At 43.5% G+C, this 15,984-nt stretch overlaps 1 protein-coding gene across 18 annotated transcripts in view; it reads right to left on the bottom strand.

Moving 5' to 3' along the window:
• Positions 1-2,388: 2,388 nt before the first annotated feature.
• The window catches only part of MTSS1 (MTSS I-BAR domain containing 1), a 127,990-nt gene continuing 114,394 nt past the window's right edge, over positions 2,389-15,984 (bottom strand). For 5 of the 18 annotated variants that reach the window (XM_052787260.1, XM_052787262.1, XM_052787274.1 and 2 more), the window contains 5 exons: positions 10,641-10,760; positions 9,425-9,619; positions 7,167-7,331; positions 6,640-6,802; positions 2,389-5,353 (listed from right to left, as the gene is read on the bottom strand). In XM_052787260.1, coding sequence (XP_052643220.1) covers positions 4,656-5,353; positions 6,640-6,802; positions 7,167-7,331; positions 9,425-9,619; positions 10,641-10,760 — 1,341 coding nt within the window. In that variant the 3' untranslated portion in view covers positions 2,389-4,655. The remainder of the gene's footprint in view (positions 5,354-6,639; positions 6,803-7,166; positions 7,332-9,424; positions 9,620-10,640; positions 10,761-15,984) is intronic. The other 13 variants (XM_052787270.1, XM_052787272.1, XM_052787271.1 and 10 more) reach the window with 6 other exon arrangements.

Raw genomic sequence — 15,984 nt, forward strand, 5'->3', positions numbered from 1 at the left:
CAGAACTGAGGCTGTTCAGCATGCCCCTTGGCTGTGTTTACCTACTCAGCACAGAGCTGCGGCTTCTCTCCGCTCGGGTATTGGTGCTTTGCTCTGCTGTTCTTCCATACTGAAGGTGCTTATTCATAGTAAAGAGTTCCAACCTGCAGCCCTTTTTCTAACTTGTTACAGGTTTCTAATATAGGATCTGCACTACCAGCATTGCACTTCCCCAAATTAAAAACACTGGTTTGCTTTAGCAGCCACTTGCATTAGCCTGAGTACGAAAGGCCAAACCCAGGTGTGGGCAAAATTCATGGGGAAATACAACATCGCAGGGCAAATGCAGCTTAGCTGCCCTGCCCCTGAGCCCGCATTGCCCTCTCCCCCAGCCTGGCACAAGCAGCCCTCGGCTGGGAGCCGGAGCTGTGACTGGGTGTGTGCTGGTGGCATGGGCAGGCTGGTGCTGGAGTGCTCCGCACCTTCATGGGGTAGAGCCAGTGGGAGCAGTCAGCTGGTGTACACCAAGTGCGTCTTAACTTCTATTCAGACAAATACAGGCTTACAAAAACCATCCTCTCTTCCTGCGCCTTACCTTCCCCCAAAACCCTATTCCTCTGCTTTGTTTGTCTGGTAACTATATTCAGAAATCTTGCAAACACCAAAATACTCCTTTTTTAATTACGTGTGATTTTGCACCCTCCTTCCCAGTCAGCCAACCAACTTTTTTTTTTTGCTAGAAAACAGAGCAAGAAGTCCCACCTGACTTTTACAAACAGCTGGACAGGTCTGACTGATGTTCCCTAACATGATGGATACCCCACATCCCAGCATTAAAAACAATGACAAAAAAATCCACCCTACAACAGAAGATTTTGCACACGCAGCTGCAAGTGAACCGGATTCACTGTAGAAGCAGCAGGGATAAACTTCAAAACAAGAGCGCCTGGCCAAGCAGTATGTGAGATACAGCCATAAAGAGACGGGGAATGAAACTAGAATCCTTTTGGAGACAGGACATATTTCCAGCCAAACCACCTTGAGTTTTCTTTTAACATCTTATGACTGTGTTGGCACTGGCTGAGATTGAGTTATGTTTTCCCCATAGCAGCCCTCATAGTGCTGTGCTTTGCATTTACAGCTAGGAAGGTGTTGCTAACACACCAGTGTTTTGGCTACTGCTGAGCAGTGCTCCCACAGCATCAAGGCTGTCCCTCCAACATTCCCCCCTCACCAGTAGGCTGGGGGTGGGCAAAATCCTGGGAGGGGACACAGCCAGGACAGCTGACCCAAACTGACCAAAAGGCATGGGCTCACTCTCTCCACGGATCCATGGGTCCTGCCAGGAGCCTGCTCCAGGCTCACAGCCTCCTTCGGGAACCCACCTGCTCCAGCGTGGGGTCCTCCACGGGCTGCAGGTGGATATCTGCTCCACCATGGACCTCCCTGGGCTGCAGGGGGACAGCCTGCCTCACCATGGTCTTCCCCACAGGCTGCAGGGGAATCTCTGCTCCGGCACCTGAAGCATCTCCTCCCCCTCCTTCTTCACTGACCTGGGGGTCTGCAGGGCTGTTTCTCTTACATGTTCTCACTCCTCCCTCCAGCTGCAGTTTCTGTGCCCCCTGCAACTATTTTTTGCGTTCTTAAATCTGTTCTCCCAGAGGCACTACCACTGTCACTGATGGGCTCGGCCTTGGCCAGCGGCACGTCTGTCTTGGAGCCGGCTGGCATTGGCTCTGTCGGACACGGGAAGCTTCTAGCAGCTTCTCACAGAAGCCACCCTTGTAGCCCCCCAGCTGCCAAAACCTTGCCACACAAACCCAATACAGTGACAAATAGAAACCTCTGGACAAAAATGAATCTATCACAGTGGCAAGGAAATGAAATAGGCCACTGCATGGTAGCTGCAAGTGGGAGCAATGTCCTCCCTCTCTATGTTTGTTCCCGAGAAAGCTGAACCAAAGAAAGTCTTCGATCACTCAGGGGCATGTGGGAGACAGCACTGGTGATGTGCTTGATAAATTCTGGCTGTACGCATGGGCAGTGTGGACAGCAGCAATTTTCCTCCTCTGGCAAAAGGAACTGCAGTCCAGCACTGAAGCAGATGCACAAACATGTTGAGTTATCTGTGCTTCCTGGCCAGACAACAACAGTGAGGGACAGAGAAGTGTCATCAGTTATTATTTCATGGGAATTTCCACGGTTAGCACTGCACCTTTGCTCTGCTACTACCCTTCCAGTGCACATCACTAAAACACAGTTATATGCAATTTTATTTACTTATTTTTTAATTCCCTCTTGCTTCTGTTACACGCAGATGGAACCTGTGTGATTTTCAGAAGTCTGATGAAGGACACCATTCACATCCAAAGCTCTGGAAGCAGAAAGTCTTTAAGAACCGAAATACAGTTTTCCAGCAGTTCTTTATTTATAATGTAGGCTTAAGCAATCATTACAATGTAGAAGGGAGACACACTTACAGCAATTATTTATACCAGTTTAGAACAAAAAACTGCACAGGGAGAGGTCAACTCTCAGTACAAACTAGCAACTAAACCACAATAATTTACCATTAGAAACATTTTATTTTTTTAGCTGTGACACTGCTTTTACAATATGCAAAAACACAAACAATAGAACTATCCAAAGTGTTTTGTCACATTCTTTCTACATTGAATTTGGCAACATTTTATATTAAATTTTACTGATTATACTAACGTTTAAGAACTAAACAAGTGAAAAGCTGTACTCGGGTACAGTTACATCCATTTATTTCAAAGGTTTAAATAACACTTTTAACTATTGAGATTATCTCCTAGCAGTTTTTGTTTATGCAAAAACCATCTCAAAGCCTCATTTGCACAATGCATCAGCTACTGTATCAAGATTGGTGGGCTACACCACAGGCACTACTGTTTATTATATTCTGTAATAAGGAGCTTGTTTTTCAAAGAAAGGAAGGTTTAATATTTTCTAAGAATCATGCCTTTTTTTTTTTCTTTTTGCTTTTAAGCCATAACAAAAAAAAAAGGTTAGCAACCACAGCAGTGTAAAATGTTATATAGAACACAGTGACTACACAATTACTAGAAGTTTCACATCCAATGCAGTTATGTATTAAAGCATAAGAGGTTATGTAGGCAAGTCTAGAGCCAACAGAAATCTGCAGAGTGTGTGGTGGAAACTAGCCCCTTATATGTATTATTTGGTGCACTTTTAAACAATCCTGGATGCGCAAGTCTGGTGTCCATCCACGCGTGGGTTTGCCGTGGGTGGGCAGATGGCATCCTTGTGGACCGTCTGGTCGCAACACATGTTGTGCCCTGGGGTCTGCATATTTCTATCAGCTTTAGGAGACGGGTATTGCAGCAATAACTTACTTTTACTTTAAGGAAAAAATCCAACTCTTAATAATTCTATCAATAGCGTTCCAAAAAACATGACTTAAAGTACAAAAAAAGAGAATATAGTGGTCAGACTCCCAGTATTATCAAAAAACCAGTATCTCTCCCCACCCCCCACCCTTCACCCCTTTCTTTTCGGTATTTAAGAAAAGCCAATCAACTGCCATTTAAAAGAAGTTAAGAAAAACAAGCCCCTGTATTGGAAAGAAACATTCGCAGTTTATTAGATCACAAGCTGGTTACACCTGTCAAATTGTTAAGTGTTTTCTCAAAATATTTGGGCTTTCCAAGGTGCCCAGCCTGCTGGGCACAGTCAGAAAAAGGCATTTTGATAATATGTAAGAACTCCCTGCTTGCATTTTAAAAATGTTTTCACATTTGTAACTGCCTTAAGCCTGTCGTCCTTGTTTGTATTCAGTGAAAGGATGAGTGGAACAAAAAGTGAAGGTGGAAGAACCAAGCCTACACAGTTAAGGCTGCATGCATGTGACTGAGAGTTGTTGCTGTGCAGTCAAAAAAGAAATGTGGAAAAAACCCAGTCTTTAAAACACCCTACAGAAACAAAACACTGCAATCCAATATGGCTTATTCTGATGCATTTACCATGAAGCTACTAGTAATTAATCCTACTAGGCTACTTTTGTGCAACAGCATCTGCTATTTTGATGGCATCTCCCTCCCCCCCACTACCCCCCAAATACTCTACCAACTGCAGGTTTCTTCCTTGCTTTATATATTGCTTTTATTGTCAATTTTTAGTCCTGCTTTTCAAACTTTTTTTTGAACACTTAAATGAAGATCTGTTCCTTACAGCTTGACTTAAACTTTAAAATAAGTCCCATTGTTTTGTTTTGTGTTTTAACCTCACTATTACAAGGCGCTCTACAAAAGCTTGCAAAAAAGCCAAATTTTCATTAAATCCCTTTGCTGAAGTTAACTACTCGACATTTTTTTTTCTCCTATGATTTAAAACTTTACAAAGAGAGTTATAAAAAAGGTAAATGGGATTTGGCACCTTCAGAAAAAATTAAAAGTGTAACTTAGATCAAAAAAATGCAGAAACAAAATCATTGATATTTACAAATTAAAACATCAGTGAAGATTATGTCTTACTACGCTCTTTCACCTTGTTTTCTCTTTTAGAGTACTTTCAGACTGTCTGTTACCGAGTATCTTAAAAAATTCATTGATTACAGATTGGAATGGATAGAGACAAATTAGTTTCCTCACAGTTCCTTCTCGGCAGCTAGTACTCTGGCAGCTTTTCCGCTCCTAGGAAATACGAGGTGCTGAGCGATCATTCGTGGTCGTCTTCTTCAGTTTGACACCACGCCGAATGGCATTCAGCATATCTTCACCTTGCGGGACATCCCCAGGACTCAGCTCTCCGGGATCGAGCTCCGGCTGGCCCGCAGGCGCGAGGGTGCTGACACCATCCCGGTCGCTTTCTTCCCCCTCGCTCTCAGGAACCACTTGCCTCTGCTCGTCGCCAGCACTCAGTTTCTGGCTTGACGGCGGAGGGTTGACAGATGCTTGTCCGCTCCATGAGGACGAGGGCATGCTGGTGACACTTTGCCCACCATCTCCTGCTGCCGGAGACTCGGGACTTTGCTCAGGACATTCTTCTGTCCCAGCGAGGGTGCCAGGCAGCCCCCCTGGGATATCGGGGACAGTTGGTGTTTTGACAGGAATCACTGGCGTCTTGATCGGAATTGGACCTCCCCCTATGGTGCCGCGTCTGACTGAAGGCTTGGTGGAAGGGGTCCGTCTGATGGTGGCAACGCCGGGGGTGACTATGACTGGTCCAAGCGTGGTTGGCAGACCTGCGGTGGAAGCAGGACGCTTGGTTTGAAACATTCTGCGATAGGACTGGCTAATGTCGCTGTTTCTTGGGATGGTGGAAGATTTGTCAAACTCTTGTTGTTCTGCCTCCTGGTCACCACTCACAGAGAAATAATCATAATCTGAAACTGATGCCAAAAGACAGAGTTACGACCAAGCTGGGGAAGACAGCTGAGTCACGTCAGCAAGTCTAAAGTATGTATAACCAAAAAAGTATATATAAGCAAAAAAGCCTGGAGGTCAACAGCAATTAGGAGAGGTTTCACCTCTAGCAGGAACAAAGCCTGAGATATTGTGACCAAGATTCTCAGACTGCGTGGCTGAAGGCAGGCACTACAGCAGACCAACCCTAAAGCTGCAGGGTACCTACATCTCTTGTGAAAGAGAACGAGAACTGTACACACTCAGTACCTTCCCTGAAAAGAACTAAGTAAACAATGAAGACTCAATGTTTGTTGCCAACATGAAGACACCAAAACCAGCATCCTACAAGCCATATGCTACCACTTGTAGATACAAATACTTAAAACAGTCAGTGACTAAAAAGCATGCTTTAGACTAGGCAATGTGGGGCTCAGGGGACTGTGTACCAGTGATTTCAGCAGCAAATTTGCTTGTTTTGCAAACAAAGTAAACCCCAGCTGTCAGCTCTGAAAACTCAGTCTCAGCTTTAATTGGGTTCCTTCCTTTCCACGTAGCTGCTCAGCCAAGCTAGGCCCTCCACAAGCCCTACTGCCTCTTGTGATTGCACAGCATGACTAATCTCAGCTGAGCAAATGACATGGCTGCTGAACTACAAACACCAAACTCAGTCCCTCCCAGCTTGCTGCTGGTTCTGAAACAGGGTACAAAACCCAACACCTTACTGCAGCTTCCCAGGTATGCCCAAGTTAACGTCTCCAATGGATTCTTTTTCCAATTACAAAATTTCTGCTTGGGTAGGAAATTAAAGGTCACAAAGGGAAACCAAGAGCAGATTCACAGTACTGACAGAACAAGAAAACAAAGCTCATGAGTGCATATTTGCTAAGACAATAGCTCTGAAAGGACATTACTACCACAAGAAGTGTATGATGCAATACCAGTGTCATTCCACTCAACCTATGAAATACAATTCTAGCATCTTCTTTAAAATGGCAGCATCCTTAAGCTAAAACTCATTCTAGTAATGCGCAAGAAAATACAATCGTTCAGTACACTGTGCAGCAACCCAGGTTTCTATTTCGTTAATAAATCCAGGCTGCATTTCAAGCTGGAAAAAAGTTCACAATAGCAACGTTCACCCCTTTCTCCCCAGCTGACTACAAAGCCAGTGAGTGATAGCTACTGGAATATAGCCCCCTGGCACCACGGGGTGAGCGTATGATGGCTAGGCTGGGAACGCTCTGAAAAAGAACATCTCTTGGATGGGTACCTTGAGATGGGATCGTGTCCTCTGAACAGCACGGAGTTGTTGTCTGTGTGCTGTAGCCGCTGGAGCACTGCAAGGAATCCCGACTGCTCCTCTGGGTGTCCAGCTGCAGCCCTCTTGTCAGAGCGAGCGCCAGCTCCTCGCAGGCCTCCATCTCCTCACCCTGCTGGTTACACACAGGAAAGAGACTCAGTATGTCTAAAAGGGTTAGTCAGTCTTCACAGACTACTAGCTGCCTCTCCTCCCAAGCAGAGCCAGTCATCACCATCACAACCCAACGGGATTGTGTCCATCCATTTACTAGGGCTTAGAAACAGACGCTTCTTTGGGTGCCATTGCTCTACAAATGCCAATACCCAATGGCACAGTCTCTCTTGCCCACATGATTTCTACTGACCGTACCCCCCACCACACCAGTACTGCTTATCGGATAAACACGTGCCAACATATAGCAAATCAAAAAGTATTGGCAGGAGCTAGCACAGCCATTTCCTTTGCACCAAACAGCGTATTTGAAATTAGAGCTTCACCCTTGTGGCAGCTGACACCGTCATGCTCCGAGGTCTCTGGGCCTCCTCAGGGGGCACGGGTGGCCCACTCTGAGCTCCTCCGTTGAGATCTGGTTCGCGCTTTTCTTTGCGACGTTGCAATGTGTTCACCATTGGTTGATCGTATGGGCCTGGTTTGGCCCAGTCCTAAGGAAATGTGCTTGTTAGTGATAGCTTTCATCAGTAATTGTGCTTTAATTACACATAAAACTATGCAAAGGGGCAATTTTAATGCAACAGATTATGTATCAAACTGGATATGCCTTTCTGAATAAGGCCAGAAATCAATTAATTTTGAGGATATTAAAAATCTTCACTTATAAAACCTATCTCCTTTATGAAAGGGAATCTAAATTTCCTATTCTACCTAAGTGTTCTTATATGAAGATATTTAAAATTTTAGTACTATTTTCTCTAAATGAAATTCCATTGTGTTAAAGCCTATATTTTCAGAAATTCAAATGCAAAAATCACTGGCACACAGCAGAACACATACATAAATGTCCAATCAGCGATGTAACTGTTCTAGATGTACACAAGTTCTAGTATTACATGCTGTTACACATCTTCAATTCTGAAAAATTAGGCTTGAACAGATTTTTGATACATATTACAGGAGCAAGTTACTCTGAGTAATCTCTCAGTTTACTTACTAGCTGAAATCTAGTTTATAATAATGATCTGTACTGAAGAAAGACTAACTTCACTCTGAATTACTGGTGCCAAATTTGGAACAGAAATTCCTCAGGCCATGAGGGCTACATTCACTCAGGGCTCTATTAAGCAAAGTCCTGAGGGTGTCCAGAAACCACACGTTGCACACAAAGAGCAGGATTGATCAGTGACTTGTGCTGGGACACAGAACCACTGCTAAGCAGCAGCTCCCCAACTGTGAGCTGCTGCAGGGGCAAGCCCAATCCTAAGAGAGTTTTCCCTCATCAAGACAAGGGGTGCTTTAAAAATAAAACTGGAAGAAACAACTTGTGCCTGAGAACGGGCCACACACCCCACCACTGGCAGCAGCTGGCTGCCGGGCAGCCTCCGCACAGCCTTCTGATAAATAATGATGGGCTAAGACCACACTACAGATTTTTTACTGGCATGTGTCTCAGTCCAAGTGAGAGAGAAGTGCAAGGCAGCTGTACTGACACAAGCCCCTTGTGCAGACAGGTATTTTGGTTTTATTAACACATACAGAACTCTGCTCGGCCGTAACAGCTATGTCTTTGCTGTAAGTGTTTTGCTGTGAAATATACTGGCAAAGTGCTTCTAGCACAGACACAACTAATGACCCTGAAGCCCCAGGACCACTGTGGCCACCCTGTTTGTATGTCTCAACAGTCTCCAGCTGCTGGAGAGAGATTAGGGGATCTGTATCTCAATTTACACGTATAAGAGGGTCCCATGGTGCCTACGCATCCACAGGCATCTAAGACCTGGGCAGATGCTATCAACTGCACACCAGCCTTGTTAAGATTCAGGGTGACAGACAAGAGACCTTCTCCCCTTGGTCTGGGGCAGTGTCTCCCAGGGGAACTGCCTGGCAGGGATGAGAGTCAAGGCTCTGGCAGAGCAGAGACATTCTGATGCCAAGGAAGATCCCTGCAGATCCAGCTGGAGCAACTGAAAGAAGTTACTGCCCTCTGACTTTTTCGGTGGTCTCACCCAAGACAGCAAAGCTGGGTGAGCACTTTCAGTCTGTGGCAGTAAAGCTAGGATAGCTTCAGTAATCACTTAGGTTCACCTGGTGACGAGTGCCTTCTTAAACCACTCCAGCTAGATCTACAAGAGCATGCCTGCCTACAGCCAAGGCGGGGGCCAAGCACAGCCGCCGCAGTGAGAACATCATGTTGTTCAATGTATGGTTTCATTAAGCCAAGTGGATGTCAAGCCTGCACTTCCCTGCTCCCTGCTCAAGTGAGTGCTTTGAACAGTGCTAAACAAGCTCTTTTCTCGCTGAATAGAGCCCAGAGTGCTTTCACCAATGTCCCAGAGTTAAGCTACTCCTTCCTACCTAGGTGTTGTCAGCTTTAATATGTTGCCAGAATAGACAAGGTCATTCAGAAATATCCACTACCGGATTTTAGCTCTCTGATTATCACCATGCAATGCGCATTCAGAGTGATATTAAACAGAGCAAATCAACAAGTAATTACATGGATCGAAAGGTAGCAACAACTGCCGTGTGCACACTGTTGGTATGAAGAGGTGAGGACTGCCACAACAAAAGGAACACAAACCTTCCAGCTAGGGATCTTAGATGATGGTAACATGCCTGGCCCAATGGTGTAATAATGAACGTAGTCTGGAAGGAGGGCTGAGGGAGCCCGAGTCCACACGCGGGAGACAGGCGGGAAATGAGGGAAAGGACCTGCACCAACTGAAGCTACGGATGGGTCACTTGATAAACTACAGTGATAAAACCCATTAGACAACTGGAAACGAAACAAATAAACAAACAAAAACAGAGAAATTAATATAAACAGAATGAATATGAAAATATACTGCGACTCTGATGTTCTAGGGAGAAAACTTCTGTATCTTAAAACAAAAGAAAGAAAAAATCTTAGCTTTGCTGCAAATAAACAACAGAAAATTGATACAATGCTTGGTTCAGAAGTGAGATTGCTTGAAAATTGTTATTTGGTATAACAAATTTCAGACATCAATCTAGCAGTCATTGTCTCCAGGCTGAGCAGCTTTGCCTTCTGTCCATGAAAGCAGCACACTGTGAAAAAGCCTTTGCAATTTAAGTACCCTGCAGACTGTGGACATAGAAACAAGACATTTCCAATACCGGAGGTGTTTGCATTGGTGGTGTTTATTCTATGTAGCTGGACAGAGAAGAAAAGCATACAGCCTTCAAACATGACGTGTTCTGGCTGTGTGATGAATGATATGGAAGAAAAAAAAAAAAAGAAAAAACCAACAGCAAGGATTTACCAGATGAGAATGGAGACCGCTATCACTTCCTCCCTCGATGCAGAGTGTATCCCCCGTAATTTATTCCAACCATGTGCGTTTTGTTTTCCTTTTTGTTTTGGTCAAAACCAAACCCCAATTGCTCAGTGTAATGTGTGCTACCTAATGGGAGAGAGGGGAGAAGGCACAAACAGTACAATCTGGGCAAGATGCTCTTTGTTAGGCAACCAGCTGGGTTTGGGCAGCGTTCCACAATCTCTTTGAGTAGAAAAGGTGGACGATGAGCTTTTCTTAGAAAATTACCTCTGTAAAATGCCCAATTTGTAGCTTCCCCCTAGCAGCTGGTTTAAAGGCAAGTGTTGCTGTGGTTTATTCAGATTCACTTCTAAGGGAGCGTGCAACAGTTCCTATTCTCATCTTCACAGAGAGGAATCCTGGCTGCGTACCATGCACGGCTTTTTTTTTTGTCCAAATGTTGCTGGGTTTGGATAATGAGCTAGTAGGTTTGTATGTCTTTGAGATGAAGTTTTTCACCTTATCTGTGGAGGCCCAAGCCCCCATGGTGGAGCCTGAGCTGACTGAGGTGGGGGAACTGCACTCGCTCACTGACTGGCAGGTTTCAGAGGCTTCTGAAGAGGCAGAGCTGGACGAATTCTGCAGCATAAAACAGCACCGCAACGCAGGGAAAGAATACATAAGCCACCAAAAAGAAAAAAAAAACCACAAACAAAAAAAAAGACAAAAAGCACATACACAGAGACACACACAGGAGAGAGGGAAGGATGAGAGAGCAAAGGGTTAGGGTTTTAAAAATCAATTAGAAACTGCTCAAAACCATTGCTAATGTTCAGAAAATCTATGAGAAACAAAATAAGCCATTTGCTTAATGCGAGAACTTGCCACACTGCTTGAGAATGAGGGAATCGAGGCAGCAATCTCAACTCCTCACATTGCAATTTCAGCGTCTCAATTCTGTCAGCTGCCTCAGAGCAAGAAGCTGAGGGAGCTGAGGACACCTATGGTCCCAACATGCAATATACTGAGAGAACTGATTTATACAGAAAAGCAGATCATCAGTACTTCAAAGACACAAAGTTTAGATTTAAAACACGGAGCAGCAAACATCACTTACATTCACAAGTTCTCGGGTATTCTGATCTGCAAAAGTACTTGTGAAAAGCTCATCTGAGTTCAAGTATTATGGAACAAAGAAAGAAGTGATACTTACCAAAACTGGAGGTTTCCAAAGTGCATTATCTGTATGCATGTGCCTCTGGAGGTAGTATGCATACACCAAAAGCACTCAAACTTTTCTGCCCAGCAGCCAATATGAAGGTACATGTACTCTGCTGAGTGTGTAAGTGGTGGCATGTGCTTGCCACCCACTTTCTCTTAACAGCAGAGACAGAAAATAATCAGGGGCTTGGATAGAGAGTGAAGGAAAATGCAGGACACAGAGTGTCCATCAAACACCTCAAACATTTTGCTCCTAGCTAGGAACTTCTCTTCCAATTTTCAGTGCATGCCTTTGTGTACATTTGCTGCTGTAAGACCTCTACAACAGCACCTAATTCACCTACAGGCAGGCCAAGATGAATAACCATGTGGACCATTTTACCAACTACAATGCTCTTGTACATCTCCCCCTTGAAAGTGGCATCCCCCTCAGTAGGGCTGTGCATGCAGGTCCAGCTGAGTCCTTGGAAATGGTCAAGAATACTGGCAAAGTTCTCAGGGCAGTACTGAGCTCTATTGACTGTCAGGAAATTCAACACTAGCAAGACTAATTCATCCTTTGGTAGTCTGAGACCTGTGAAGCAAGTCCATCTAAGGATATCCCTAGCATTTTATTTTATGACAGCAGAGAGAATGCGCCCTTGTATCAAGTTTGTGTAGCAAAGCCTCAGATTTCAAGGAATGACATTTTGAAGAGGAAGCGAAATCTCATCTGAAATAAAATTTCATCAGTTAACCTTAGATGAGATCTTGGGGTGAGCCTGCAATAAAAAGATAGCTGGATAAGAGGCACTGTAGAGGAGTAATTACTGCTAACACCCAGAAGTTGCCTCACTGCTCACCAGAAGCTACATATAAGGAATGTATAGCTAATTGCCTAGGTAAAAGGAGATGTCAGTCTCCCGAGATGGAACACCATCACCATAAGGATTTTGGTGAAGACTACTGGGGCTGCTGAGAAGCCAATACAGAATCAGCATCTTGAGCTTATTAGCAAACTGTGGATTTAAATGAAACTTTGCAAAGGCTGTTAAAAAGTAAAAAAAGCATGTAATGTGGTGGATTATTTTATAGAAATAACGCATATCCCATCTTATGCTGACGAGATCGGATCTGTGGGTGATCTGTCAAATGTGTTTAGGGTACAAGTAAGCTCAGCTAACAAGGCTCATATTCAAAGTGCAGTAAGAGTTGAGGTGAACATAAGATCAGAAGAAACTGCAACAAATGACATGTAGGTGTTAAGGAGAGAAGTGAAAAGTATGCAGTGGGGTACCCAATGTTTTGTGCAACTTGTCACATTGTTGATTTAATGCAACTTCTTTTACAGGAGAAAAGCCTCTAAAAATAAGAATACCGACAAATATGAGCTGCAGTTGACTCTGTCATCAGACATAACTACAGTACACTAAATGGAGATGAGCCTATTTCTTCTATCCTTAGAGAAAAATACATTATAGAAAATTAGCTTTTACAGTAAAACTCCAGAGTTCTGCCCGACATTCCAGGTAGCTCAGCAAAAGAAACTGTTTCAGACTCCCCATGAGAACACTTCACACTAGTGGTACACTTTGGCCAGGGAAAAAAAAAAAAAAAAGAGAGAAAAATGTAATTTCAGAAAATGCTTTCTGAAACCTCATGCTTATGGCCTGAAAGACCCTCTTGGGTCTGCATACTCTGCACATGGCAGGACAGACAGTGAAGGGTCTGAATTCCAAATATGGTATCATGCTACCTTGTTTTCTGCAGATGTCCCAATGATGACAAGTGAGAATTTGGAGTTTACATCTGATAGACTATTCCTGTTTACAAGCCAGAAACTTCATGAGATTACATCAAGTAATGGTAGAAATGAATCATAAATGAGGTTTACAAGCAACAAAGCTTGATGTAGCAAATAGATGGAAAAAGGCCAAAAATGCAAATTCCAAAGATGCAAAGAATTGTTCGATTTACTTGGCATATGGGGAAAAAAAGACTGGAAGCGGTGAACTTATTTTTGCAATAAAATGACTCTAAGGTGAAAAAAAGATGAAAGGACAGACCCTCCCACTAACTTAGTGTGGCCATTTTAAGCAGGCAAAGCTAGACAAAGGATGAACCAACATGTCATGGGGAATACACCTTGGTAGTTGAAAGAAATGCAAAAGGTAGTAGGGTAGGGAAACACGGTCTCCTTTTCTCTTGAGAAATTTGCATGGCACAGGGAAGAGGGGCCTCTGGTCTTGCTAAAAAAGGATTACAACATTGAGAAAATGATGGAGAGGGAGGCAGAATACTGAACTCCTGAAGGAAAAATGTAAAGAACACTCAAGTGGCAGCAGGTCAAAGGCTGCCTGGATCAGACTGCAGAAACAGTCTTGAACAGTTGCACCCTGGTGTGGGAAGCACAGACCACCTTTCATTTCTTAGCAGAAAGTACATGAGGGGCTGAAAACAGAAACTGCACAGTTACTGCTTGGGCAAAAAGTCTCCAAACTTTTGAGTGCTTGTTCCAGATGCACACCCACCGGCACACGCACTCCTGGAAGCACACGCACAGGCAAACACCAGGCAGAGCAATTTCTACTCCACAACTCATGGAGTGAGAAATTTGGTTGTGGGATTTTTTCAACTTATTTTAGTCGATTCCTTTTTAAAATGATTGTTTAGTTTGAATTGTTTTTAAAATTAGTTCTTTCATTTTAGCTATTTTAACACTGGGAGATTTTTTTTTTTCTTCCCACAGCTGTGATAATGCTGGTTTTGCTCTGCTCTCAAACCATCTCTTCTGAGAAAAACCTTAAAATTTAACAGTATCAGCAGAATGCTAAAACTGTGCTCTGCACAGTAACAAGTTCCTCAATATATGTTATACATATGTAGCTTGGTATCTGGTCTCTCAGACATTGAGCCATGGCTTGTTCTTGGATAGTGTCCCACTGCTTGGTGTGGTATGTATGAATTCCAGCAAAGATATAAAAAAAAGAGCTAGATTTTGGGCTACTGGACTGTATGATTGTATTTTCCATCTGTTGTCCTACTAACCTATAAAAACACCACAGTTATCTTGGATTACTTACATCCTTTGTTTGCTACATTTTCGATTCAAATGTAGTATTGCTTTCGTAACTCCTTCCCTTCCTCAACTACTAGACAGAGTTTCCTGAGCAAGGGTTTCCCAGGAGACCAAATCCTAATGAAGAGCTTGGTCCAATGTCCCGCCACAGTCAGTGGAAGACATCTCAGTTACCTTTCAAAAAGCTTTGGATAGTGACTCAAGGTCACCTCCTCCATTTGTCTCACTTCCAGGAACATGTCTCTATTGACCCCTCTTTTCTAGTCAGGGACAAACTGTTGGGAAACTTAACTTAAAAAAGGAAGTGTAGGAGAAGCAAATACCTGGTGATAATTTACAGATGCATTTCAGTTATTTTGGGGTTTTTTTGGTTTTGGGTTTTTTTAAGGTCTGAGTTGGGAGCATTTTTTAATTTACATGGGAAACTGAATAGATGTAACAATGTATTTCCCCTATTCTAACTTCAAGCTATTTCAAGCAATGGAGTTGCCTCAAAACCAGAATCTTTCCAGCTTGCTAATCTGTACACGCAGAAGCAAGTTCACATTCAGTTTCCCTCTACTTCACTGTTTAAGGAAAGTGATTTCCAGAATATTCTAACAATAAAGACTTAGTCCTCTACTGTTTGATAGCACATCAACAGTTTTTTTCTCTTCTTCACCTGCTTCTTTCTCTCCCCTTACTTTCATCTCCACGAACTCATAAGCAGCCTCTAAAATTCAGCTGTATAATTGCTTCCCCTGTGCGTGTTCGCTCCAAGTCCAGTGGATCCTTCTATTATCACTCCCCTAAATCAAACATCACTGTCCTACTACCATACTGTTGCATTGCAGATACTCCCAGACCTCAGTTTGTCTACTACATAGGGCAACATGTGGGTTTAGCAGCACCAGCCATGTTCAGTGTTCATCCAAGAGCAGCAGCAGTTCTGTCAGAAGGGCTTTACATGGTGTCAGTCCATCCCATGGGCAATGCTGGCCAGGGCTGACCTCAAACTTGGCATTTAGAGAAACTGTTCTGTTCCAGAGAGAGACCTGTGATGCTTTTCCAGCTGTTCAGCTATACCCAAATGCACTTGCTTAATTAAGATTAAAGCATTCTACAGTGACCTTTCCACACGTACAGCTATCTGGTACAGGCTAACACTTTTACTGCCAGTGATGTTAACAGCAATGCTGCAGAAAAGAGATCGTACTAAACCAGTGTAAAGGCAGAGTCCAGTTTTCTAATTGCTCTTTTTTCTATCTTCTATGCAGAGTGTGTTAACTGTAGAGACTTACTACTCAGCAACTATAGGCTGAAAAGCAGTCTTCATTTTGCCAGTCATCTCTCCTCTGGTATAGTCTGTATCTTGTTTAAACCTCTACTTATTCCTTGTTTGAGATTTCCCCCTCCTCCCCCATCTGTGACTTTGAATAAATTCCGTTTAATTTTCAGTGACGCTTGTCTAAAAGGTATCTGAGAGCATAAAAGCTTCACATAGCTCATATATTCTCATTCCTATCATATGAGAACATTATGTAGCCCCCTTCTACTTTTTTTTTAAATCCATTATTAAAGAAAATGGGGTTTGTTGCCCCAGTA

This window comes from Harpia harpyja, chromosome 5 (assembly GCF_026419915.1).
Source record: "Harpia harpyja isolate bHarHar1 chromosome 5, bHarHar1 primary haplotype, whole genome shotgun sequence".
Taxonomy (NCBI): Eukaryota; Metazoa; Chordata; class Aves; order Accipitriformes; family Accipitridae; genus Harpia; species Harpia harpyja.